This window comes from Tursiops truncatus, chromosome 3, assembly GCF_011762595.2.
Source record: "Tursiops truncatus isolate mTurTru1 chromosome 3, mTurTru1.mat.Y, whole genome shotgun sequence".
Taxonomy (NCBI): domain Eukaryota; kingdom Metazoa; phylum Chordata; class Mammalia; order Artiodactyla; family Delphinidae; genus Tursiops; species Tursiops truncatus.
This window is the reverse complement of record NC_047036.1, coordinates 166,453,860-166,480,017: the sequence shown is the minus strand read 5'-3', so window position 1 is coordinate 166,480,017 and position 26,158 is coordinate 166,453,860. Positions and strand designations below refer to the sequence as shown.

At 52.4% G+C, this 26,158-nt stretch overlaps 2 protein-coding genes and 1 long non-coding RNA gene across 19 annotated transcripts; 1 reads left to right on the top strand and 2 right to left on the bottom strand.

Moving 5' to 3' along the window:
- Positions 1-376: 376 nt before the first annotated feature.
- SLC25A41 (solute carrier family 25 member 41) lies at positions 377-7,213 on the bottom strand. The gene is given in 10 exon segments (XM_033854546.2): positions 377-901; positions 903-994; positions 2,043-2,190; positions 2,417-2,578; positions 5,719-5,826; positions 6,020-6,118; positions 6,120-6,191; positions 6,641-6,813; positions 7,028-7,129; positions 7,132-7,213. Coding segments are annotated over 10 exon segments (1,119 nt in total). The 3' UTR covers positions 377-820.
- LOC141278397 (uncharacterized) lies at positions 5,032-11,932 on the top strand. Its single transcript, XR_012331118.1, has 3 exons — positions 5,032-7,539; positions 9,424-9,498; positions 11,179-11,932. It is a non-coding gene; the product is annotated as an uncharacterized lncRNA (long non-coding RNA).
- SLC25A23 (solute carrier family 25 member 23) lies at positions 11,926-25,357 on the bottom strand. 17 transcript variants are annotated; one of them, XM_033854540.2, is made up of 11 exons: positions 25,038-25,356; positions 23,833-23,959; positions 23,168-23,255; positions 22,781-22,892; positions 21,249-21,407; positions 21,011-21,163; positions 20,700-20,807; positions 19,408-19,575; positions 14,881-15,031; positions 13,699-13,879; positions 11,926-13,377 (listed from the first exon to the last, which is right to left on the bottom strand). In XM_033854540.2, exons 1-11 carry the CDS (start codon positions 25,191-25,193, stop codon positions 13,323-13,325), a joined length of 1,458 nt encoding a protein of 485 aa, XP_033710431.1. In that variant the 5' UTR covers positions 25,194-25,356; the 3' UTR covers positions 11,926-13,322. The 17 variants fall into 17 exon arrangements, 9 of the variants coding, with proteins under 9 accessions (XP_033710431.1, XP_033710433.1, XP_073659446.1 ...); XM_033854542.2 differs by having other exon boundaries at positions 11,926-13,322; XR_004526065.2 differs by lacking the exon at positions 11,926-13,377 and adding an exon at positions 14,012-14,111 and having other exon boundaries at positions 13,742-13,879; positions 25,038-25,355.
- Positions 25,358-26,158: the final 801 nt, after the last annotated feature.

The following is a 26,158-nucleotide window of genomic DNA, read 5'->3' as shown; positions in this document are numbered from 1 at the left end:
GGATTCCAGGTCCCTAGCTCACTTCCTGGAACCAAGGATTCCAGGTCCCTAGCTTTCTTGCTGGACCCAGGGAGTCCTAGTTCTGTCCTAGACCCAGAGATTCCAGATAACCAGCTCCTCTCTTGGACCCAGGTATAACAGATCCCCAGTTGCCCTCCTGGACCCGGGTATCCCAGACACGTCCAACAGAAATCATCACTTTATTCCTGGTTGTCTCCACATTCACCCTTTTGCCCTGGAACAAGGACAAGTCACAGCGAGTCAGACTGGAGTCCAATCTAGTCTCAGGCTGCACCCTGGAGAGGAGGCTCCAGGAATCTTTTTTTTTTTTAAGTTATTTATTTAATTTATTATTATTTTTGGCTGCGTTGGGTCTTTGTTGCTGCACACAGGCTTTCTCTAGTTGCAGTGAGCGGGGGCTACTCTTCGTTGTGGTGCACGGGCTTCTCATTGCGGTGGCTTCTCTTGTTGCAGAGCACGGGCTCTAGGCACGCGGGCTTCAGTAGGTGGCACACGGGCTCAGTAGTTGTGGCTCGCGGGTTCTAGAGCACAGGCTCAGTAGTTGTGGCACATGGGCTTAGTTGCTCCATGGCATGTGGGATCTTCCTGGACCAGGGATTGAACCCATGTCCCCTGCACTGGCAGGTGGATTCTTAAACTCTGAGCCACCAGGCAAGTCCCTCCAGGAATCTTCTGACCCAGGCCCCCAGCCTGCTTCTGACAAAAACCACCCTGGGTCCCAAGCCTGGAGGGGTTCTTTGGGGCCGGGGACACTGGATCCTCCTGTCCATTTCTGTCCAGGGTATGCCTAGTTCACTACTTAAACGCCCAGGGTCTTCTTCATGGCTTCATACACCACGTAGCTGATGCCACCTGCTGGCAACACCTTCAGTAACGTGGGGGGTCATACCTCGGTACAGCCCCGGGCAGCCCTGCTGGGCCAGGATCTGCCGGAAGACTCCACACATGGTGAGGTTCGAACCCTCCACGGTGTCTGCGGGGACAGAGACAAACTCAGAGCCTGGGCCAGAGATGACTGGGCATTCTGGAGGGGGGCGCGGTCTGGAGAGTTGGGGGGGTCAGTGAAGCCAGGAGCAAGGGGTCTGGGTGTCAGTTGGAAAGAAGTTTGGAAGACTTTTAGAGGAAATTGGTCAGTTTGGGGAGAGTGAGGGGCAGGAATTTTCAGGATTGTTGTAGGGAACATCTTAGAAAACATTCCAATTTCTAAGATCTGCTAGAGATTTGGGGATTGTGCTAAGGGATAGTTTGGGGACATTTGCAAGATCAGGGTGCTGGGCTAAGGACCTGTTTGGATGTTTGAGGATTTGTTTAGGGGTTTGAGAGCCCCTTTGGGGGGTGGTCACATTTGGGGAGTGGTCACATTTGGGGAGTTCCCAGGATAGTGCAGCAGGTGGTTATGAGTTTGGGCATGTCTCAGAGTCAGATTTGGCAAATTTAGAAACGGTTTGACTTCTGGAGTCAATTGAGGGCTGGGTCCGATGTGGAGAAGTTGGGAGGTCATTTGGGGAGTACATGTCTTGAGGTCAGTATGGGGGCCTGAGTCAGATTCAAGGAGGTTTGTGGGAGTCATTTGGGAGCTGGATGTTCGGTTTTTTTTTTGTTTTGTTTTGTTTTTGCGTTACGCGGGCCTCTCACTGCTGTGGCCTCTCCCGCCGCAGAGCACAGGCTCCGGACGCGCAGGCTCAGCGGCCATGGCTCATGGGCCCAGCCGCACCGTGGCATGTGGGATCCTCCCAGACCGGGGCACGAACACGTGTCCCCTGCATCGGCAGGCGGACTCCCAACCACTACGCCACCAGGGAAGCCCTGGATTTTCGTTTTAGTGATGTGCAGGGTTAATTGAAGGGCTGAGATCAGATTTGGGGGTGAGTGTGAGTTTTGGTGGATTCAGGGGTCAGCAGAGGTGGCCAGGATCAGATATGGAGAGTTTAGGAGTCAGTTTGGGGCGGGGATGAGAAAGTTCAGAGAGCAGAGGCAAGGTGGGGAGGGGCATGCGAGGTCGCCTCTAGGGCCAGGCTGACCTTGGGCTTGCATCCTGGTGCGCACCGAAGTCAGTGGGTAACTGGCCATCTGGCCACAAGTTGTGGACAGTGTCACGGACGACAGACTGACCAGGCCACTGGAGTCCTCCATGTCCCTGCCTGATTTCAGCCAGAGGCACCTGAGCATCTACAAGAGAAAAAGGACAGAAGAGGGACTTCCCTGGTGGGCCAGTGGTTAGGACCCTATACTTCCACTGCAGGGGCACGGGTTCAATCCTTGGTCGGGGAACTAAGATCCCACATGCTACGTGGCCAAAAAAAAAAAAAAAGAAGAAGAAGAAAAGGCCAGGAGGAAGCTCTTTACAGGCCTGGGTTCACGCCGCCCCTGACACCCCCCTCTGCGGGACCCACACCTCGTAGACAGCCAGGTCGGTGCAGGCGTAGGGAATTATGCCAAGCATCAGGTAGCCGCAGTAAAGGAGGCGGGTGCCCTCCTGCTCCGCGATATGCCTGGCGTAGTCCAGCAGCCCCTTGTACTGGCCAGTCTGGCACAGGGTCAGCCATGTCTTCAGCACCTGGGGAGGATGAGGAGTGAGGTGGCTTGTTTGATCTAATCCTCTCAGTGACCCCCAACCATGGCCACTGTCCCCACCTACACAGGAGGAAACTGCTCAGGAACGCACACAGCTGAGTTTCAAACACAGATGCCTCGGCCTGTATGTGCTCTCAGCCCAAGAGAGTGAGGAAGGGACTTCCCTGGCGGTCCGGTGGTTAAGCTTCCGCACTTCCACAGCAGGGGACGTGGGTTCGATCCCTGGTCGGGGAACTAAGATCCCGCAGGCCGCGTGGTGTGGCCAAAAAATTAAAAAAAAAAAAAAAAAAAAAAGGGTGAGGGAAGAGGTGTGAGCCGGGTGGGGTCTGCCGCAGCTCTGCCCTAACGCCAGCCAACTGTAGTGCCATGCAAGTGTGGACCCCAGGTAGCCAGATCTGCCAATTTTCTGAAAGAAGCCAGTTACTGGAATTTTTATGAAGTGCCCCAATATCAAAATATTGGCAGCTCTACAATTGTGCAAAAGACAGCACACCGAGTGTGGTAGACAAAATTCTAAGGTGGTCCCCAAGATTTCCATCCCCCTGATAGCATCATCTATTTAATGCCCTCCCTCCTGCCCTTGAGCTACTGAAGCCCGCATGCCAAGAGACCTGTGAATGTGATGGGCTGTCACTCCCCTCGGCCAGGTTACATGATATGACAAAGCTGAAGGGATTTTGCAGATGTAATAAAGCCCCTAACCAGTTAAGTTAATCAAGAGAAATCGTCCTGGGTGGGCCTGACCCAATCAGGAGAGCCCTTTAAAAGAGAGTCTATTGCCGGAGACAGAAGGCGTCAGAGAGATTGGAAGCATCAGAAACACTCTTGGGTTGTGTCTTGTCTTTTTTTTTTATGCCGTGCCACAGCTTGCGGGATCTTAGTTCCAGGGATCAAACCTGGCCCTTGGCAGTGAAAGTGCAGAGTTCTAACCACTGGACCATCAGGGAATTCCCTCAGGTTGGTCTCAAACAAGCAAACTGTTACGGAGAGGATCACATGGCAGGAAACAGTGGGTGGCCTCCAGGAGCTGAGGACCTCGGTCCTACAATCATAAGAAAATGAATCCCGCCAACAACCAGGGAGTTTCGCACAGGACCGCAAGCCTCAGATGGGTTCATTAGTAGCCCAATTGACACCTTGATTTCCACCTGATCAAACCCTGAGCAGAGGACCCGATTAGCCAGTGCCCAGACGTGACCCACAGAAACAATGAGATAATAAATCTGTATCATTTTAAGCTACTGAGTGCAGTAATTTCTTATGCAACAATCAAAAACAAAAACGCTTCACAGATGCAAACTATTGTATACAGAATGGATAAACGGTAAGGTCCTGCTGTATATAGCACAGGGCACTATATTCAACGTCCTGTGATAAACCATAATGGAAAAGAATATATATATAAAAAAGAATGGGGACTTCCCTGGTGGCGCAGTGGTTAAGAATCCGCCTGCCAGTGCAGGGGACACGGGTTCGATCCCTGGTCCAGGAAGATCCCACATGCTGCGGAGCAACTAAGCCCGTGCATCACAACTACTGAGCCTGCACACCACAACTACTGAAGCCCACATGCCTAGAGCCCATGCTCCGTAACGAGAAGACGGTGAGAAGCCCGTGCACCGCAACAAAGAGTAGCCCCCTCTCGCCGCAACTAGAGAAAGCCCATGCTCAGCAATGAAGACCCAAAGCAGCCAAAAAAAAAAAAAAAAAAAAAAACACACAGAAAGAAACAACCAGACAAGGGCAAGAATTATGTGGAGAAAACTTTAGAAGACCATTAAAGGGCAAAAAAGGAGACTTGAACAAATGGAAATGTTCTCGGATATGTAGAACCGATATCATATGGATGGCAATAATCTCTAAACTCAACTATGAATTGAACATCATGCCAGTAAAACACAAATACCAGTAGGTGATTTTGTGTTCTGAATGAGGTGCATTGCTTCTGAAGTTTGAATGGAAAAACTCAACAGAGAATAGCTTGGAAAACTGATAAAGAAGAGAAGGGATGGAAAATAATAAGACATAATATCAAGTCTCAAAAATTAAACACGGGGCTGGGACTTCCCTTGTGGTCCAGTGGTTAAGACTCCACGCTTCCAGTGCCGTGGGTGCGGGTTCAATCCCTGGTCGGGGAACTAAGATCCCACATGCCACGTGGTGCAGCCAAAAAAAGAAAAAATGGTGGGGCAAAACTGCATAGACAGGGCTTCCCTGGTGGCACAGTGGTTGAGAGTCCGCCTGCCGATGCAGGGGACACGGGTTCGTGCCCCGGTCCGGGAGGATCCCACATGCCGCGGAGCGGCTGGGCCCGTGAGCCGTGGCCGCTGAGCCTGCGCGTCCGGAGCCTGTGCTCCGCAACGGGAGAGGCCACAACAGTGAGAGGCCCGTGTACCGCAAAAAAAAAAAAAAAAAAAAAAAAAAAAAAAAAAACCTACATAGACAGTAACATGATCAGTGGTCCCCAAGGACTGGGGGAAGGAGGGAGGGGTTAATAGGTGTAGTACAGAGACTTTTTACAGCCGTGAAATTATTCCGTGTGATGCTATTATGGTGGCTACTTGTCAAAACCCATAGCAAGTACAACATAAAGGGTGAACCCTGATGTCAACTCTGGGCTTTGGTTAATAATAATGTATCAATATTGGCTCATCAATTGTAACCAAAGTACCACCGAAATGCAAGATGTTAATGAGAGCGGAAACTGTGTACGTGCGGGAGGTATATGGGAACACTCTGTACTTTCTGCTCAATTTTTCTGTAAACCTAAAACTGTGCTACAAAATAAAGTCTAGTCATTAAAAAAAAAAAAAAAGATAGTAGTGCATGAAGAGACCCCAGAGCGACAAGAAGAGAAAGGTCAGAAATAAACCCAAATATATACAAATATAGGTAATTTACCCAATTTAGTAAATTACAGTGGTGGCGTGTTGGGTCATTGCTGGGGGAAAGGAGAGGACCCATTCAGTAAAGAGTGTTGAGGTCACCAGGTAGCCATCTGGAATACAAGTTTGATACATATCTTACATGAAGGAGAGGAAGAAGAGGGGGAGGGGGAGGGGGAGGAGGAAGCAGCTACCACCTCATCATGTTTCATCTTCTACGGGGCAGATATTCTCTTACCCCCATGGGGTCGATGAGCATCTGGGAAGTGGCCACAGCCAGGGAGCTGGCAAGGAGTCATTCCTGAAAGGGTGGGGACTCATGCACTCCGCAGAAGTAATTCTTACACTGGGACAGGAGAGAGGAAAATGAGAGAATAACTAACCTTCCTTCCTTCCTGAAACTCATCCAGGGGAAGAGGTCTGGGACCCGGAGGATGAACATCATATGTCTTGGATAAGGATCTGGGCTTTGGGGGTCGTGGGTACAGGAGAGGTGAGGGCTTGAGGGTGGGGCTGGGAAAAGCAGACCATCCCCCCACCTGTTCAAAGACAGAGAACTCGATGGCATACTCCGGGGCGATCTTGAGTACGTTGATACCATTGCCCCTCCATAGCAAGGAGACATCCCCACCCCCACCCCCACCCCGCCTCCTGGACCATGCTCCGTATACCTCCCAGCAAATTCATGAAATTTGTCTTGGAGGAGTAGACCTGGGGATACGGAGGTCCCTGGCCCTCTGAGGAAACCTCCACCCCATCTCCATCCCCATCCGAGCCTGGAGCTCAACCTCTCCTGTCTCCAGCTGCCCAGCTCCAAACCTACCCCCTCCCATCCCCATTCCTTCTTCAATGCCTTCCTTCACTAGTCGTAGAATTCTCTAAAACGACCCAGACCCAAACCCAACACCTACTCACATTCCCATCTCATCCCTCATCTTCTCCTCCTCTCCAGTCCTATTTTGTCTTCAAAGACCCCATCCCTAGTTCTCTGATCCCCGCCCCATCCTTGTCCCTGGTACCATCCTCTCAATTCCAACCCCTGTCCCCACCCCACCCTGGTACCTGTTTCCGGTTACACCCTCACCCCCATCCTGAACTCCATCAGCTCCACTTCCACCCATCCCCATCCCAGCAGCTCCAGCGCCATGTTCCCCATGCACCTGCATGTACACCTTGGCACAGTCCAGAGGGGCCGTGCCCGGGTGAGACACCGCCCCAGCCATGGCTCCCGAGAGGAGAAACTTCCACAAGGCTCCCTCATTATCTATCTCCACGATAGCCATGGGGACCATCAGCTGCTCTCCAGTGTCCAGCACCTGCAGGACAGACCCGGCTCCCACCCCCACTCAGCCAGGCTGGAGCTCCTTCCCCAGACACATCTCCAGAACCCCCTCCCAGTCCAAGGCCTACCAGGTCCCCACTGCTTCAAGGTGGCATTCCATCCAGGTCTGCTGGGAGAGGAGCGGGCCATGCAGGGGTGTGGGCAGCATAGCCTTCTCCCCCTGCAGTCCTGGCTGGAGGTTCTGGGAGGCCCATGGTGCCCAGACTCCGCTGCTGCGTTGGGAGATGCTCCAGTTTGCTTTCAGGCACGTGCCCAAAGACGTACCCATATACATGGGTACAGCCCAGGTTCAAGGAGGGGGGTGGGTTTTGGTGAGTAAGGACTTGACCCTCTTAAACAGGGTCTGGACCCTCGAGCAAGCCTTCTGACCTTCCTCAGGTTGGGCTTCCATGGCAGCTGGAGGGTCAGGACACTTAGGTTCAAATCCCTGGTGAGAAGTTTGCCCATCCAGCAACCATGTGGGAGGGACGCCTTGTAAATTTGGGTCCCAGGGGATGATGAGGTTACAAAGGCCCTTGTGAGCTCACTGCATATGAGACGGAGTGAGTGTCTCCCCGCCCACGAAAGGTCCACATCCCAACCCCTCTAAACATGTGAACGTGTTACGTTACATGGCAAGGGGGAGGGGGTGGATTAAATTTGCAGATAGAATTCAGGTTCCTAATCAGCTGATGGGGAGATGGAAAGGTTGTTCTGGATTAACCACAGGGGCTCAAGGTAATCTCACGAGTCCTTCAGCAGGGAAGAGGGAGGCAGAACCATCAGTGTTAGAGGGACTGGTTGTGAGAAAGATTCCACTGGCCACTGCTGGCTTTGAGGATGGAGGAGGGGGCCACGAGCCATGGAATGCAGGTGGCCTTTAGAAGCTGGAAAAGACCAGTTAGCAGATTCTCCCCTGGAGCTTCCAGAAGGAGCCAGCCCTGCTGACAGCTAGATTGTAGCCCAGTGAGATCCGTGTCAGGCTTCTGACCTCCACAATAATATTTTAAGCCACCAAGTTTGTGGTACTTCGTTACAACAGCCATAGGAAACTAACAAACTATGTATTGTTGTCATGGCAAGAGGAGGTGGAAGTGGGGGAGAATGGGAAGGCTCTGGAGCTCTGGGAGAGAGAGACACAGTTAGTCCCCGAAGTAAGACAGGCATAGGTTTGGAGTCAGATGGACCTGAGTTTGAATCCTATCTCAGACACTTCTTGCTGTGTGACCTTGGGGTACCTGCTTTTTTTTTTTTGTTTTTGTAAAGAATCATCTTCTTTTTTTTTTTTTTTAATTTATTTATCTTTGGCTCCGTTGGGTCTTTGTTGCTGCGCGCGGACTATCTCTAGTTGCGGGGAGCGGAGGCTACTCTTCGTTGCGGTGCGCGGGCTTCTCATTGCGGCGGCTTCTCTTGTTGCAGAGCACGGGCTCTAGGGCGCGCAGGCTTCAGTAGTTGTGGCTCGCGGGCTCTAGAGCGCAGGCTCAGTAGTTGTGGCGCACGGGCTTAGTTGCTCCGTGGCATGTGGGATCTTCCTGGACCAGGGCTGGAACCCGTGTCCCCCGCATTGGCAGGCGGACTCTTAACCACTGCGCCACCAGGGAAGTCCCGGGGTACCTGCTTTACTTCTCTGAGCTTCAGTTTCCCCAGCTGGAAATTGGAAGTAATGAGTAACTCTACCAAATAGCGTTGTCATAGGATCCAATGAGAGTCTTTGTTGGGAGCATTTCCATCCTCAAAGTTGTTTGATCAAAACCCTTGAGGTCATCCTTGATTCCTCCCTTTCTCTCTTACACACAGCCTGTCACTAAATCCTGTGGGCTTAACCTTCAAAGTATATCCAGAATTTGGCTGCTTCTTACCATGTACGTGGCCACCACCTTGGTCCAGCCCCATCGTCGCTCACATGGACCAGTGCAGTGGCCATCACCCAAGTTCCCCCAGCTCCTGCCCTCGCCCTTCACAGTCTGTCCTCCCCTCAGCAGCCATCAGAGGGCGCCTGTGAGCACCTGAGTCAGGTCCCGCCCTTCTCTGCCCACAGCCCTGTAGGCTCCACCTCCCGTGGGTAAAAGCCCCAGTTCTCCCCTTGGCCCAGAAGGCCCTGCAGGACCTGCCCTGTCCTCTCTCTGTCCTCACCTCCTCCTTCTCTCCCCGTCACTCACGCTGGCCTCATGGGCCTCCTTGTTGTTCCTCCAACACACCCAGGCATGGTACTACCCCAGGACCTTTACACTGGCTGTTTACTCTGTCTTGCATGCTGTTTCCCTAGACATCCCCATGACTCCTTTTTTTATTTTTGGCCATGCTGCGTGAATTGTGGGATCTTAGTTCCCCAACAAGGGATGGAACACAGGCCATGGCAGTGAAAGCACCAAGTCCTAACCACTGGACCACCAGGGAATTCCCAAATCTTTTTTTTTTTTAAACCATCTTTAAATCTTTCTTCAAGCATCACCTTCTCCCTGACGCCTTCTCTGACCACCCTACTTAAAATTTAAACTCAGCCCTGCAGTATTTCTCATCCCCCTTCCCTTCTTTGTTTTTCTCTGTAACACTTTTACTATCTACACTGCTACATATTCACTCACTTGTGTTACTTCTTCATCTCTCCCCACTGGAATATAGGGTCTATGAGAGCAGAGATCTTTCTTTGTTTCATTCACTTCTGCATCCCATGTCTAGAACTGGAGCTGGCATAAAGTAAGTGTTCAGCACATATATACATTCAGGGGGGCTTAGCACAGAGTGAGGGTACATAGTACTTGCTTAATAAATGTAAGTTCTTTTCCCTTTAAAGATGTCAGTGGACATCTTTAAAGTGTGGGTGGGGAAACGGAGGCTTAGAAAGGGGAAAGCAGCCTGTCTGATGTCACACTGCATGTCAGCAGAGCTTCCCAAATCCCAAACACAGTGTAACGGTTTAAAAGAATGTGGGCAATGTATAACAGCAACTAACATAATGTTTAGGTCAATTACACTGCAAAAACAAACAAATGCATAGAAAAAGAGATCGGATTCCTCGTTACCAGAGGCAGGGGGTGGGAAGAGTGGGAATTGGATGAACGTGGTCAAAAGGTACAAACTTCCAATTATAAGATAAACAAGTATGAAGGATGTAATGTACACATGATAAATAGAGTTAACACAGCTGTATGCTATATATGAAAGAGAGTAAATCCTGAGTTCTCAAGAAACATTTTTTCTATTTCTTTAATTTTTAATGAGATAATTTTTAATATGAGATGATGGATATATTCACTAAACTTATTGTGATAATCACTTCATTATGCGTGTAAATCAAATCATTATGTTGTACACCTTAAACTTTTACAGTGCTGTATGTCAATTATATCTCAACAAAACTGGAAGAAAAAAAAGAGTGTGGACAAGAAAATGAATGTTAACAGGCACAATTAAATAAAATGAAGTGGTACTACTCAGTGCTGGCATGGCCGCATTAAAACTGGTAATGCTAATTCCTTGTTGGTGGCTGTGTATATTGCATACAATTTTTCCAGTGACATGACCCTGAGATAGTCATATCCTTTGACCCAGAAATCCCACTTCTGGGCATTGATCATTAATTCAAAGGAAGTAAAAATACAAAATAGTTAGCAAGCCTTGATCCCTTATCTGGGTGTGTGAAAAATCATATCTATATATGTGTATATGTATCAGTTAGCTACTGCTGCATAACAAATCACCCCCCTCCCCAAACATAGCAGCTTAAAACATGAACAAGATGGTAGCTTCAATGTCTTTCTTTTCTTTTCTTTTCTTTTTTTTTTTGCGGTACGTGGGCCTCTCACTCTTGTGGCCTCTCCCATTGCGGAGCACAGGCTCCGGATGCGGAGGCTCAGCGGCCATGGCTCACGGGTCTAGCCGCTCCACAGCGTGTGGGATCTTCCTGGACCGGGGCACGAACCCGTGTACCCTGCATCGGCAGGCGGACTCTCAACCACTGCGCCACCAGGGAAGCCCTCAATGTCTTTTATAACCTAATTCTGGAAGTAATATACCATCACTTCTGCTGTATTCCCTTGGTCATACAGACCTGCCTTGGTACAATGACAGAGGAGATTACACAAGAATGTGAACACCAAGAGTCAAAGATCATAGGGGGACATCTTAGAGAATGACTCTCACAGTCCACATAGGAAAAAGTTTGATCACGTGAAGACAGGCAGAAATTGGAGTGATGGGTCTAACATCCAAGAACACCAAGGGGTGCGGGCAGCCACCAGAAGTTAGGAACAGGCACGAACAGATCCTTGCCTGGAGTCTTCAGAGGGAAAATGGCCCTGCCAACACCTTGGTTTTTGACTTCAACCCCCCATAACTGTTAGAGAATAAATTTCTGTTGTCTTTCATTTATGATAGCCAAAAGGTGGAAACAACCCCAGTGTCCGTCAACGGATGAATGGATAAACAAAATACGGTCCCTCCATAAAATAGAATATTATTCAGCCTTAAAAATGAAGGAGATCCTGACACCTGCTACAACATGGAGGAAACTTGGGGACATGATGCTCAGTGAAATAAACCAGACACAAAAGGGCAAATACTGCATGATTCCAGTTCTATGAGGTCCCTTGAGGAGTCACATCCATAGCGACAGCAGGTAGACGGTGGGGGCCAGGGGCTGGGGGAGGGGATGGGGAGTCAGTGTTTAATGGGGCAGAGTTTCAGTTTGGGGAGATGAGAAAGTCCTGGAGGTGGATGGTGGGGATGGTTGTACGACAATGTGAATATACTTAATGCCACAAAACTGTACACTTAAAATTGGTTAAAATGGTAAATCTTATGTAACGTGTATTTTACCACAATAGAAAAATATTTTTAAAATGTTTGTTGTTTTAAGCCCCTTGTTTGTGGTAACTTTTTAAGCAGCCCAAGGAAAAGGACACACTTGTGTAATTACAAAAAATACAGGACAAATTAGGAGTGCTCTTGAATGTGGACCTTCCCCCACACCCACTTTACAGATGTGGAAACTGAGGCTCACGGAGTCATTTCCTGGTCTCCCGCAACAATGTATGATGGAAGTCGGCCCATGTCCCTTCCCTGTGGGCGGTATGAGGTGGTCCCACATCCACCCACCCCCTTTCAGTAAAAAACACAATGAAAGAGCTTAGAAAACGTATTCCTTTGTTCTTTTCCTTTGAAATCACACACACAGGCAGGGAGGTGGGGAGTAGTGTAGGTGGGGGAGGTGGAAGCATTGTGGGGGGTCATCCCGTCACCCCCAAATCCAAGTTCTTCTTTTACAGTCCTTTAATGGGGTTCCCCAAGGACTTGGAAGGAATGGAGAGAGGGGTCCCCCAATAAGCCTAAGCTCAGAATCCAAATATAAAGTGCAGAATATACAGGGTGGGGGTACTGGGAATTAGGGCGGATGGAATGTCTGCTCCTCTCTGGTAGAAAAATAGACCTGGAATGAATTTGGGGGGCTGGGGAGTTTGGGGTTTGTTTTGCATCCTTGCATGCTTGGGTTTAGGGAAGCTGCTTCTGGCTTCCAACTCTGAAGTCTGGGGAGGGGCTGGCAGTGCTGGGAGATGTGTGCGGTCCCCTCCATGTGTCCCCAGCCTTGGATTGCCTCCTTGCCAGCCCCTAAGAAAGAGCGACTGGATCCTCCAAAGGGACCCAGGCTCTGGGGGTTGTTATCAGCCTAGACAGTGGGAAGGGGGTGTGAGACATGGCCCTGCTGGGGGAGTATTTGAGAGAGAAGTTTCCCTGCAGTCCAGGCTTTGCTGGGGAGGTAGGGGGTCCAGTGTCTGTGCAGGGCCTGGGAGAGGCATCTCCTCCCCTTGCGGCCGGCATGAGACGTGTCAGGACAGTGGACGAGTCCCGTGGGTTTTCAAGCTGGGAGGCCAGGACCTGGGTTTCCTGGAGGCTCCGTAGACTATGGGGTTTGTGCCATGGGGGGAGGTCTCCGGGCTCTGGTGTGTGTCTGGGACGGGGGCGTGTGGGATCCAGGACACTGATTGGCCTATTGGGAGCTAGACTGGGGGTTCTGAGCGTTCAAGATCTAGTGCTTGGGAGGACTTGGGTCAGAAACCGGGAGTTAAGGGGTTGGCATCCAGTGCCTGGAGGTGGTAGGGTCTGCCTCTCATGGATGAGGTTGTAGTACCCAGTGCCTGCAGCGAAGGGATTTGGGGTCCAACAGCTGTAGTCACCAGCACCCGCTCCGCTGCCATTGGGCTCTCGCGACTGTGGTTGGAGGAGTGAGGATCTGGTGGGTCAGGGCTTGGAAATCTGGGATCCGGTGGTAGAGGGTATAATGGTTGAGATGTGGGGATCCGGGAGTCGAAGCAGAGGGATCCAGGACCCAGTGTCGAGGTAAAGGGATTCAGGAATCCAGTGGCTGGATGGAGGGGGTCTGAGATCCAGTGGTTGGGGCCCCGGGACCTAGGCATTGCACTGTCAGGATCCGGTGCGCTGAGGTTTCTTGATATCCAGAATCCAGTGGCCAAGCTTGGAGATCCAGGACTTGAAGCATGGGGATCTAGGATCTGCCAGTGGATCTAGGATCCAGTACTGCCTGAGGACCCTGGATCTGGTGCCTGGGGCAGCTGGGGTCTGGGGGTTTAGATACACGGTATGTGCTGCTGTGGTCGGGGTATCAGGATCCATTAGCTGGGTTGCGGGGGATCCAGTGGTTACGACGTGGAGGTCCAGGACTCAGTACGTGTTGGGGGAGAGGGAAACGTGGGATCCAGGGGCTGGGATGTGGGGATTCAGGACCCAGTGGATGAAGTGTGGGGATCCTGTGGTCTGAATGCGTGGGGAGGGGGACCTGGGATCCACTGGCTGGGCCCTTGGTCTCCAGTGGCCGAGGTGTGGGGGATGTCACGATGGAGGTGAGGGATCTGGGGGAGGGGTGGGCTCTGGGTCCCTCACCTGGACGTGACCCCCAGGGCCTGCTTCATGTTCTCGTAGACCACGTAGGAGATGCTCACGGCTGGGATAACCTTCATGAAGTTGGGGGCAATGCCCCGGTAGAGGCCCCGCACGCCCTCCTGGGACAGGATGTGACGGAGCAGACCCAGCATGGACAGCTGGGGGGCTCCCTCGATGGAGGCTGGTAGGGGGTGGGGAGGCCAGGTAAGGCCAAAGGTCCCCCTCTCGCTTCCCCCTCCCCCCTCCCCCCCAGGCTGGGCCAGGTGGCAACTGCAGCAGGAGGGAGGAAGGTTAGACTAACAGTGGGACCTACCACTCAAGAGTCGGGACTTCTACTGGCCTTGGAATTGGCTGCTCATCTCTTCACCCCAATCTGGAGGCCCCAAGTTTGGGGATGACTGGAAACAGAGCAGCTATGTGTGGAGGGGGAGGTGGAAGAGGGCACAGAAATTTCCTCTTCCTGGAACTCAATTCCTTCTCCCTTTTCCCAGCTAACTCTTACTCAACCTTCCAACCTCCATTCCAAACCAGCTCTTCAGGGGAGCCCTCCTTGGCACCCCAGTCTAAGTCCAGCTTTTCCTTCTCCCCTTTATTCAACCCTAAATCCATACTTCATTGTGGAATGCTTTATTCACCATCTTCCTTCCTCTCCAGCTTGGGAGCTCTTTGAGGGTGGAGGACCACATCTGTCTTATGCACGGATGACCCCCGGCAAAAACGACAAAACACAAATGCTAAAATCCCCGAGGAAATTCTCAAAAAAGATTCAGGGATAGTAGCGGGAAAAGAAAAGAAAAAAGAACCTCAAAAGAGCAACACAGAGAAATACAGTAAAACAATCGTAGCCTGGCCCTGCTCCTCCTTTTGACCTCACTACATCCCAGCCTTGCAAATTAGAACCCAAGTTACCAGCCCGGAAAGCTGCCTCCCCGCTGAGATGGCTAGGATGCTCTTCCGGCACCGGCTGTATCTGTTCTCCTACTTAGGGTAAAGGGCTCCCATCCCAATGTCACAAAGGGGTAAACTGAGGCCCAGAGAAAAGTAGGGACTTCAGTCAAGGCCATCGAAATCCAGGAGGATCCCAGCCCAGGACCCTGCCTTCTCACGGGAAGGAGCTGGGGATGGGAAGGTGGACCCAAGTCGCGAGACCTTCCCTACCTCCTCCTCCCACCCAGGCCTCACCTTGGGCCTGCATGCGGGTCCGGACCAGGGCCAGGGGGTAACTGGCTATCTGGCCACACGTGCTGGAAATGGTGCCGCAGGCCAGGAGCACGAGGATGCCCGGGTCGGCCGAGTCGTGGCTATACCGCTGGAGCCACCGGTTCTTCAGGGTCTGGCAGGGGTGGAAAAGGGAGGAGGGTGGGTTGGAGGTGGGTGACACCAGGACCCTGGCTTCAGCGGTCCTGCTGGCTGGCTTCTGTATCCCGTGGTGGCTGGTGTTAGCCAAGCATTTTCCCTGCATGCTCTCACTCAAACCTCACCTAAACCCTCTCTGGTATGTGGAATAACAGCCCCCCCTACCGTTCCTGCCTTAATCCCTGGAATCTGTGAAGATGGTACCTTCCGTGGCAAAAGGGACTTTGCAGATGGGATTAAGGATCTGGAGATCGTAGATTATCCCAGGATATCCAGGGGGGTCCAATGTCATCACAAGTCTCCTTGTAAGAGTCAGAGAAGGAGATGTGATGACAGAAACAGAGATCAGAGAGAGACAGAGAGAGAGATCTCGGGGAGGGGGGATGGACATGCTATGCTGTTGGCCTTGAAGATGGAGAAGGGGCCATTAGCCGAGGAACATGGGCACTGCTAGAAACTGGAAAATGTAAGGAAACGGATTCTCCCATAGAGCCTGCAAAAGGAAAGCAACCTGCTGACACCTTGATTTTAGCCCAGTAAGACGCATTTTGGATTTCTGACCTTCGTAACTGTGAGATAATAAGTTTGTGATGTTTTAAACCACAGTTTGTGCTCATTTGTTACAGCAGCCATTGGAAACTCATACAGTCTCCAAGGTGGCCACCCTGCCCCTATCCCTTACCACTTCAGCTCAAACCTGCCGACTCCAATGGCCAAGCACCCATGGCTCAGCCTGAGGATTTTATCTGGTCCCAGGCAAGGCTGCTCTGAGCACATAGGAACAGGTGGGCAGTGCTAGGAAATTAGCACCCCCAGAAGCAACCTTCAAAGGATGACTGACTTGGTGTATCAATACCCCAGCTCCCTTGCCTCTCTGATGGGGGCATGTTCTACACTTTCTCCCGGAGGTCCCCACCAGGATTGAGCTCCACCTGTCTGCTGTGGTATCTTGCTTGATAATGCACTGTTATGGGTTTAAATGAATCCCCCACCAAAAAAAAAAAAAAAAAAAAAAAAAAAAAGATGTGTTGGGGTCTTAACCTTAGAATATGACCTTATTTGGAAATAGGGTCTTTGCAGACATAATGAATTAAGATGAGGTCATACTGGAGTAGGGTGGGTCCTTAACCCAATATGATTGGGGTCCATAGAAGAAGAGGAGAAGAAGAAAAAGGACCCATAGGGGAGAAGACAGTCATGGCAACAGAGGCAGAGACTGGAGTGATGCGTCCACAAGCCAAGGAATGCCAAGGACTGCTGGCAAAGGCCAGAAGCTGGGAAGAGGCAAGGAAGGATACTCCCTACAGATTTCAGAGGAAGCATGGCCCTGTTGACACCTTGATTTTGGACTTCTAACCTCCAGAACTGTGATGATAAATTTCTGTTGTTTTAAGTCACCCAGCTTGTGGCACTTTGTGAGGGCAGCCCTAGGAAACTAATACTAAAGCATGATACTTTTTGGTTGCCTTCCCTTCCCTGTCTTACTACTTCCCCCCAAAACCACTTGCCCCCCCATCCCTGCTTCTGGAAGACCTCCAACTAAGACAAGTACCACTACAATCCCCATTTTATTGATGAGAAACTGAGGCTCAACAGAAGTTACTTGCCCAAAGCCACAAGATAAAGGTGACAATCAACATTCAGAGCCACCCCCAAGTCCAGAGGTGTGCCCTTGGCCAATCCCTTCTGAAGCCTTCTGTGAGGCCTCTGTAAATCCAGGATCTTCTTTTTGGCCTTGGGACTGGAATTGCTCATAGGTTTCATTTCCTAAGTCAATTCCAGTGCATTGGTAATGGCTGCCTGGAACTGTGTTGAGAGGGACTCAGTGCTGTGATGGATTGGTGATGTCTGGCCTGGGCATGGAAGGGGCAAATGAGAATCATTTACCATTACTGCCTTTGCAATTTTAATAGCCGCCTTTTGGGGCTGGAGCTGCATTTGCCAAATAGGTGTTTTTAAGAGCAGTTCTGTTAAAAAGAGGTTCTGATGACTGGAAAAGTATGGCTAACACTGGGCTTAAAAAAAAAAGGGTAAATCACTTTTCTGCAGGACTTCTCAGAGCCTTTAAGGGGCTAATTTAGATCTTGAAATGCCAAGAGGGCACAGGGCTTTTCAAACTTCTTAGACCTCTGAAATCCCTTTTGGGGTGAAGAATGAATGAACTAAGGCTGCAGAATAAGGTCTTATTTCTGCTCATGACCCTGAATGGCTCCCTATCACATTTAGGAGAAACCCAAACTCATGATCAATTGAGTCCTTGCTGACTCTTCAGCTCCCTCCAGCCACTCAAGACTTCCACTCCTCAACAACAAAACAACCTCATCAAAAAATGGGCAGAAAACCTAAACAGACATTTCTCCAAAGAAGACATTTAAGATGGTCCACAGGCATGTAAAAAGATGCTCAGTGTCGCTAATTATTAGAGAAATGTAAATCAAAACTGTAATGAGGTATCACCTCACACTGGTCAGGATGGCCATCATTAAAAAGTCTACAAATAATAAATGCTGGAGAGGGTGTGGAGAAAAGGGAACCCCCCTACACTGTTGGTGGGAATGTAAATTGGTGCAGCCACTATGGAAAACAGTGTGGAGGTTCCTTAAAAAACTAAAAATAGAGTTGCCATATGATCCAGCAATCCCACTCCTGGGCATATACCTGGAGAAAACTACGATTCGAAAAGACACATGCACCCTTATGTTCATAGCAGCACTATTTACAATAGACAAGACATGGAAACAACCCAAATGTTCATTGCCAGATGAATGGATAAAGAAGATGTGGTACATATATACAGTGGAATATTACTCAGCCATAAAAAAGCATGAAACATTGCCACTTGCAGCAATACGGATGCAACCAGAATTATCATACTAAGTGAAGTAAGTCAGAGAAAGACAAATACCGTAAGATAGCACTTATCTGTGGACTCTAAAAGGTGGTACAAATGAACTTACCTACAAAACAGAAACAGACTCACAGACACAGAGAACAGACTTACGGTTACCAAAGGGGAAAGGTCGGGGTGGGGAGGGATAAATTGGGAGTTTGGGATCAGCTGATATATACCACTATATATAAGGTAGATAAACAACAAGGTCCTACTGTATAGCACAGGAACTATACTCAATGTCTTGTCATTAACCATAATGAAAAAAAAAAAGACTTCCACTCCTCCAATAGGCCATTTTCATTCCTGCTTCTGAACCTTGGCATTGGCTGTGCCCTCGTTCACACTCCCTCCTGATATATAGTCAACTCATCACTCCAACACCACCTCTCAGAGACATTCCTAGACACGCCCCCCTCCTGCCCATGGCTACTTTTGATTGCACGTCTTGTTTATTATCTTCTGAGAACACTTCAGGGTCTGCAATTACTTACTTGCTGGTTGACTCGACTTCTTTGTTCGCTGGAGGGGTGTCCCGGGAGGACAAGGATTATGTTGTGCTCCCTGAACGCAGCAGCCAGCACAGTACCCAGAACACAGTTGCTAAGTGAACGGGTGAATGAGTGAATGCATGAATAAATAAACGAACGAATGAGTGAAGCCTTGTCTCACTTGGCTCCGTAGACACTGGGTGCTGGTAGGGCAGGTACGGGTGGCAGGTACCGGGGATCCTAGATCGGGACCAGCTACGTCATTTGCGGGGTCCAGTGCGAAATAAAGATATGTGAGGTCCCTTGTTCAAAGATTATTAAGAATTTCAAGAGGGTGACAGCAAAGCATGCAACCAAGTGTGGAGCCCTTCTGAGTTGGTGACTCTATAGGTTGCCTACCCAGGAAGCTGGGCTGGATACAACGATGGGGGGTGGGGGGATGCCTGGGAACTTCTGAGGCTGTGCTAATTGGGAGAACCTGGTGATCCCACCAGGAGAAGGGAAAGGCAATGGATGAGGTCCCTGGAAGAGAAACAGCGAAAACTCCCAGCTCCTGCTTCTCCTGATAAAGGCCCCGAGATGCTGGTCGTGGGGTAGGGATTTTATGGTGGCGGCAATGACTGAAATGGCCTTGAAGAAGATACTGGCCTGGAGATGGAGGCGCGTCTGACCCACGTTTTGGGGGGGGATGGGCATCTTTGCAGCTCATCTTCGCCTGCTCCCACGTTTCTGTGAGCTAGAGTGGTCCCCGACTTTCACATGTCCTGAGACCCGGGAAGGCCAAAGTACAGGTGGAAGGTTCTTGCGGTGGGAAGCGCAAGAGTGGCGGGGCAGGTGGGGAGGTCCAATGCCTGAAGGAGTTCCCCGGAATCCCAAGGCCCACAGTGCTTTGCTTCTCCACCCCTAGCTATGGAGGTCAACTGAGCCAGCCCCACAGGAAGGGCAGATCCCAGAGAAGGGAGGACCACAGACCTCGTAGACGGCCAGGTCGATGCCTGCGTAGGGGATGATGCCCAGCACGTTGGGCAGGTAGCCGCGGTAGAAGGCTCGGGGCCCTTCTCGCTCCAGGATCCGCCACGCACAGTCCAGCAGCCCCTTATACTGGCCCGTCCGGCGAAGGGTCAGCCGTGTCTTCAGTACCTGGGGAGAAGCCGGTTATCCCTGGAAAAGCTGCCTTCGGAATCACTACATCCAGGAATGAAGACACTTCGAAATTGTACCTCCTAGATGGAGATACCCTGAGAATAACTGAATTAAAAGAACCACTTGTGGGACTTCCCTGGTGGTCCAGTAGCTGGGACCCTGCACTTCCCTTGCAGGGGGCATGGGTTCGATCACTGGTCGGGGAATTAAGATCCTGCATGCTGCTTGGTGTGGCCAAAAAAATAAATAAAAATATAAATAAATAGAAGAACCACTTGCTCTAGAACCTTCTTCTACCCCCGAACTCTATACCTACAAACTGGTTACGCCTATCAGACTTGCACGTGGCACCCACTGTTGTCTCCCAATATCTTGTGACTTTCTCCCTTATCAACAGAAACGGCTCTTTTCAGCAAGAATACAGCCTCTAGAAATAAAGACTACGTTTCTCAGTTTCCCTAGGCGTGTAGCCATGTGACTGAGTCCTAGCTGACGAAACAGATGGTGAAGAGGTATGCAAGGCTGTCAGAAAGCATCCTTAAAGGCAGGGAGGTGTTCCTTCCTCTGTTCCTCCTTCTTAGCTGGAGTGTGGATGCTGTGACTGGAGCACAAGCAGTCATTTTAGTCCATGAGGTGGGTGCCACAGGCTGAGGTGGTGGAACAAGAGAGAGGGAAGGAACCTGGGTCTCTAACACTCTGAAGCCACCAGACCGTCCCTGAACTGCTCACCTCCGGACTTCATTTATGTGCTTTGAGTTTTCCGTCACTCAGAATCCTAAGTGACGCCGGGCACAATCTGAAACTTGAAATGACTTCTCCAAAAGTGGTTTCACCTAGAAAGGATTCCCTTGGGGACAAGCATCCTGGAAACCAGTATCCTTAGATGAGTCATATCCATAAAGGGCTGCACCCCACAACTACTATTTAAACAGCTAAACCAACACTACTGTGATACCCAGACCAGCTACACATGAAAGAGCATTGCTCTGATGAGCTACAGTCTGAATCAAGATGAAGCAAAGTTATAATCCCAACGCTTATCCCACCTTGGAGTGAAAGGGTTATTGCAGGCCCGCCCCCAGCCCTGCAATGGAGCCTCTGCTAGGGCCCCTCCTTCTCACCTCCATGGGGTAAATGATGGTTTGGGCTGTGGCACCAGCCAGGGAGCCAGCCACAAAGCGCTCCTGCACATGCAGTGTCTCCTGCTGCCCCCAGATGGCCCGCTTGATCTGAGAGGGAGACACAGAGGTGGCGGGACCTCAGGGGTTGGGCCTTCCGTGCGCTTGGACCTTCCCTCTGCTGTCCTCCTCCTGGGCGCATCCCGAAGGGGAGCAGATGCCCACTCCTGGGGACCTGCAGACATCCCCCACCCCCAGGACAATCCTGCAAAGCCTCCTGTCTGTAGCCCACGCCTCTCCCTGCCTGCCCCCACCTGCTCATAGGCCATGAACTTGATTGCCGACTCAGGTGCAATCTTGAGCACGTTAATCCCATTGCCGCGCCACAGGGACCGCACGCCCCCCTCTTGGATCATGCTCCGTAGGCCTCCCAGGATGTTCAGTCGGTTGGTCTTGGAGGCGTGGACCTGGGTGGGAAGACCAGGTGGCTCTGGGGACCCCTCCAGGGGTCCAGGCCTAGGGAAGGGGGTGGGTCTCTCCAGGGCCCCTCACCTGCATGAAGACCTTGAGGCGGTCCAGGGGGGCTGTGCCCGTCCGGGACACGGCACCCGCCATCGCTCCCGCCACCAGCTGTTTCCACCACGTGCCAGTCAGCTTCTCCTGCTCCGAGAACTCATCCGGGACAGTCAGGCACTCGCCAATGTCCAGGACCTGGGGATGCAGAGGCTGGGGGTGTCATGCCCCAGTGGGGCTGGGGGGATGCAACTCTGCCCTAAACTGGGGCGTCTCCCCCATGAATCCCAGGGTACCCAGCAATGAATCCCAGTCCACCAGTGAATCTCACTTGGAGAGCCCAAGAGATCTCTCTTGGACCCCTACCAGACCCAGCCCCGCAGTCTCCACAAAAGATAATAACATCCTTCCTGGGGATCTCCACCAAATCCCGTCAAAGCATCCTATTCAAGTCTCTACCCCACAGGGGACTTCCCTGGTGGTCCAGTGGTTAAGACTCCACGCTTCCACTGCAGGGGGCATGGGTTCGATCCCTGGTTGGGGAACTAAGATCCCACATGCCACGTGGTGTGGCCAAAAATAAATAAATAAAAGAGAATATCTAAGAATATATATATTATGGGAATTCCCTGGCGGTCCAGTGGCGAGGGCTCTGCGCTTCCACTGCAGGGGGCACGGGTTCGATCCCTGATCAGGGAACTAAGATCCTGCATGCCGTGCAGCACGGCCAACAAAACAAAACAAAACAACAAAAAAAACCCAAACAACAACGACAAAACAAACAAGCCCCTGCCCCATAAAGATCCCTCCAGAGCCAATCAGATCCCTCCAAAGGATCGCACCCAAGGGTCTCCCACGTAAGAATTCCAGAAGATACCTCCAGGGCCACACAAGGTCCTACCAGGGACTCCCTATATATGGAGCCCAGCAGATCCCTCCTGGGGGTCTCTCCAGATCCCCAGGGGTCTCCCCCACAGAGATCATCCCCCCTCTAGCATCCATCACCTGCAGACTTCTTAACCAAGCCCCTCATGGGTCCCCCAGGGTGGGAATCTCTGGATCTCCCGAGAGGATCTCAGCAGATCGCATGGATGGACCCCTCCAGATGCCATCAGATCCTACCAGATGCACCACTCAAGGATTCCCACCCTGGAAATGGCAATCCAGAGCGCTTCCTCCCTCCCAAGTTCCAGTAGATCCCGTGAGACCCTCTGAAGACAGTGGCTTCCTAACTTGTCTTTTCAGCAGCAGAATCCTTTATTGAGGGGAATAGAAACCAGCAGAAAGAGAGCCATGTGGTTGAGGGTGGGAGACCAGATGCCCCATCTGGTGAGCCCTTTCTTCCCTGAACCCCCGGAGGCCCCACAGTAAGTCTGAAGGGTCCCCATCAGCTGGCAGACACCTCCCCAAATGGGTCCCGGGAGCCCCAGATGGAGGAAGAGGAGAGCAGAGCCTCATCCCTCGGCTGCTCCCAGTGGCTCCTCCTTCTAGAGTCCTGAGCCAGCCCCTCCCCCCATGCCCTGGGGAAGAAGGCCCGACCACCAGGCTGGGACAGCCGCCCCCCACCTCACCGTGGAATGCTTCCAGAAATACAGCACATCTTCCACATTCTCCAGCGAGTGCAACAGGAAGTGGTCACGCCATTCCTGCCAGTCAATGGTCATGGTGTCATCACGGTCCATGCTGTGGGGGGAGGGGTACAGGTGGGACAGAATCAGTGCCTGGGTCCAGGGGTGAGTTGAGTGAGGTTCTTGTGGATTTGGGGGGTAGACTGAGCTCCTTGGCACTGGGAGCTCCCCATTTTACAGGGGGGAAACTGAGGTTCAGAGAGGGGAAGCAACTGGGCCAAGATCTCAGCTCCACTGCCTTGGGATTGGGTCCGAGGCTCAGAGGCTCAAGGTGGCTGAGGGGTCTTGGGGACCTGAGTTACCTGGGATTCTGGACATCCCGCTACTCACCTGTGCAGGATTTTCTCTGCCTGCTCCAGCGAGATGGAAATGCCCAGAGCTCGGAAACTCTGCTGGATCTCAGAGACGTCGATATGACCTGGGGAGGGGGCCCAAGGTGGGGAAGTGTGTGTGTAGGGACCCCAAGATGGAGGACCAGGACAGCTTGGAATGGGGATACTGAAGAAGACCAGCGGATCCAGGAACCCAAGGTGAGGTTTGTGGCAGGGTTGGGGGGGGGGTCCTTGACCCACTGGGATCAGAGGGGTAGAACTGGGCCATATTAGAGGGGGTCTTCTGTTCGATGAATGAATGAAGGATTGAGTCCAGGGATAATTATGGGGGTCCCTATGCCACAGGGGGTTGAGAGGCAATACTGGACACCCAGAAAAAGCGATGGGGGTGTCTCTTGTCTCATAGGGAATCCAGGAGCAATATGGGGGGATCTTCGTCCCACAGAAAAATAAGACTAATAAATAATAGTGTCCCACCCCAGAAGGAAAAGGAGGTGGGATAGGCCGGCTGGGCCCCGAACCACCTAGCTGGGGGTGAGGAGAGCTCCCAAAATAGCCTGTGAGTCATCAGGGAGAAGCGGCTCTCCCTCCTCCTCCTAGCACTGCCAGTTCTAACCCCGTTGGCATCTCCAGGGCCCCCACAGCCCCATCCCTGGGCCTTACCATCCTGATTCCGGTCCAGACTGTGGAACAGAAGTAGCAGGCGCTGTTCCCGCTCCTGCAGATAGAGGATAAACTCCTCCAGGTCAAGGCCGCCATCTGAGTCAGCATCACCCTCAGGGGAGATGCCCTGGCAGGGGGGAAGGGACAGAAGGAGTTCTGGGAAGCTGCTCCCCCAATCTGGAGGAGGCAAGACAAGCTTATGCCCCAGGAACCCAGGTCCCCCTCCCCCAGCCCTGCACCTAGAGGACCAGGGCGGGGAAGTCACCCCTTCCCTTGATCATCTCTTTCCTCAATAAGATACCCAAGGCCAAGGTAGGTCTGTGAGGTGGACAGTGGTTGTCCAGTTTTCTTGGTGAGCAAAACGAGGCTCTCCAAGGTCAAGTCACTTGTTCAAGGTTACAGAGCTGAGAAGTGAGTAGGTGGACTTGGGCTCTTGTCTCTGAAAGCCTGTCCTTCCAGGTGTCTCTTATATGAACTTGTCCACATGGCAGTTTCAAGAGTTCTCCTTGGAGACAGCACTGGGCAATGTGGGGCAATGACATCCACACTGAACATCTGCAGGGCCTCTGTTTTCCCATCTGTAAAGTGGGAGGTTGACTGGAGGTCTCAGGGTGCTATGGAGACAGTCCAGTGGCATCTGGGCCTCCAGGTGTGGGGGACACATGCACAGGCTTGGGGTCAAGTTCCTGCTTTGATAGGTGCATCCCCAGCTGAGGGTGGCCTCGGATAGGATTGGGTCCTTGGCTGGGACAGCCTGGGGCATAGAGCCAAGCCCAGGAAAGGACAGGGAAGGGAATGTAAACACAGAGGCTGGGGAGGGTGTGTCTCCTGGAGGTGGGTGCAGGCCTTGTGTCTCGGGTTGTGCAAAGAGTTCAGAGAAGGGTGTGTCCCGGGCAGGGGGCAGGAAAGCGCAAGCGGCCCCATTCCCAGGCAGACATCCCTCACCCCGAGGGAGGAGGGGGACGGGTTTGGCAGCCGAAACTGCAGGCCTGGGGCCTCGGTGGTCCTGTCTTGAGCGAGCCCGTTAGGCCCAGACACGGGCGGTCAGGGGGAAGGGGACAAGGACGCCCAAGCTAGGAACGGGTCCTGGTGTCCAGCCACAGGCAGTCCCGGGCTGCTCCCGGCGCTCCATTCAGCGGCTCGGGTTACCCTGCGCGGGCTGGGCTCCAGCGCCACGAGCCAGGAGGGGGTCCCTGCAAGGGTACCTGTTGTGCTCCGCGGTCCGGGCTGCCCCCGCCCATACGGGCCAGTCCCTGGCGCAACTCGTGGACGTCCAGGCGACCATCCTTGTTAGTGTCCAGCTCCTCGAAGAGGCGACCCCAGCGCTCACGCCGCTCCGCATCGCCCGGGCCCCCCCGCATGGCGCCCGCCCTGGGGGGAGGGGAGGCCCGGTAGCGGCGGCCTCAGCGGGGGCTTGACGGCTCCCCCTCCCCCCAGGGGCCCCGGAGGGCCAGCTCCGTGGCCACTGCCACCGCAGCCTCCGCGCTGTCTGCCCGGCTCTGGCACTTGTAGGAGGCGGTGACTGCTAGCCGTCGCCGCCCGCGCCAGAACTTGCGTCTCCTCCGCACTGGAGGGGAGGGGGATGGGGGCGGAGCTGGGGGGGGCGTGTCAGGGATGTTCTCTTATTAGCACAATCTAGGGAGCAACCACGTTCATTCTCGGAAGGGGGGTTCGAGAGATCAATGATCTCAGGTCCGGTTTCAGAGTTCCGTTTCTGCGTGCCTCAGTTTACCCTCTGCCCAAGGGGACGAGGTAGGGAGATGTCAGGGATTGGGTTACATAATCCCTTTCCACTTGACCTCCCTCCTCTACTAATCCTCCTCAGGAACTAAAGTTCTCGGTTTCCCTAGACGTACTCAGAACCAACTCTGTGCCATCTAGCCCTGCAACAGCCCGCCCGCTCATTTCACATTGCCTAAGGGGCCACAGAAGCAGAAAACCAAGCCGCCTTGCTCTCCCTCCGTGTTTTCTTCCTGCCCGCGCGCCTCCTTTCTCGGTCCCACTCAGACTGGGAAACAGAAGATCAACGCGTGGCGCGGCTGCAAAGTCGGTTTCCTATTGGCCAGAGCCTCCGGAGCTGTGCCCTGCGGTCCCGCCTTGCTCACCCATCTAGGCGGGGCCTTCCCAATGACCCCACACTGCCTTGGGCCCCGCGGCCCCCGGTTCGCCTAGCAGTCTTAAAGGGGCCTCTGCCGGATCCAGACGCCGAGCAGACTGCTTTCTCCGGACCGGCTTAGGGGGGGAATCTCAGAGTCCCAGGAGCGGCTGGGGATAAGGACAGCGTTGCTGGAAGTGGGGCCCCAGCCTGTCGCGCTCGCTGCACCTG

Bases quoted from the DNA above. Each gene is read 5' to 3' on its own strand.
- SLC25A23 (XM_033854539.2), bottom strand. From the start codon at position 25,193: ATGCGGGGGGGCCCGGGCGATGCGGAGCGGCGTGAGCGCTGGGGTCGC. The intron at 23,960-25,037 runs GTACCCTTGCAG...CCCCCCTGCCAG, and splicing joins CGGACCGCGGAGCACAACAG to GGCATCTCCCCTGAGGGTGA. The intron at 21,164-21,248 runs GTGAGGGGCCCT...CTTCCCACCCAG, and splicing joins GCCTCAAGGTCTTCATGCAG to GTCCACGCCTCCAAGACCAA.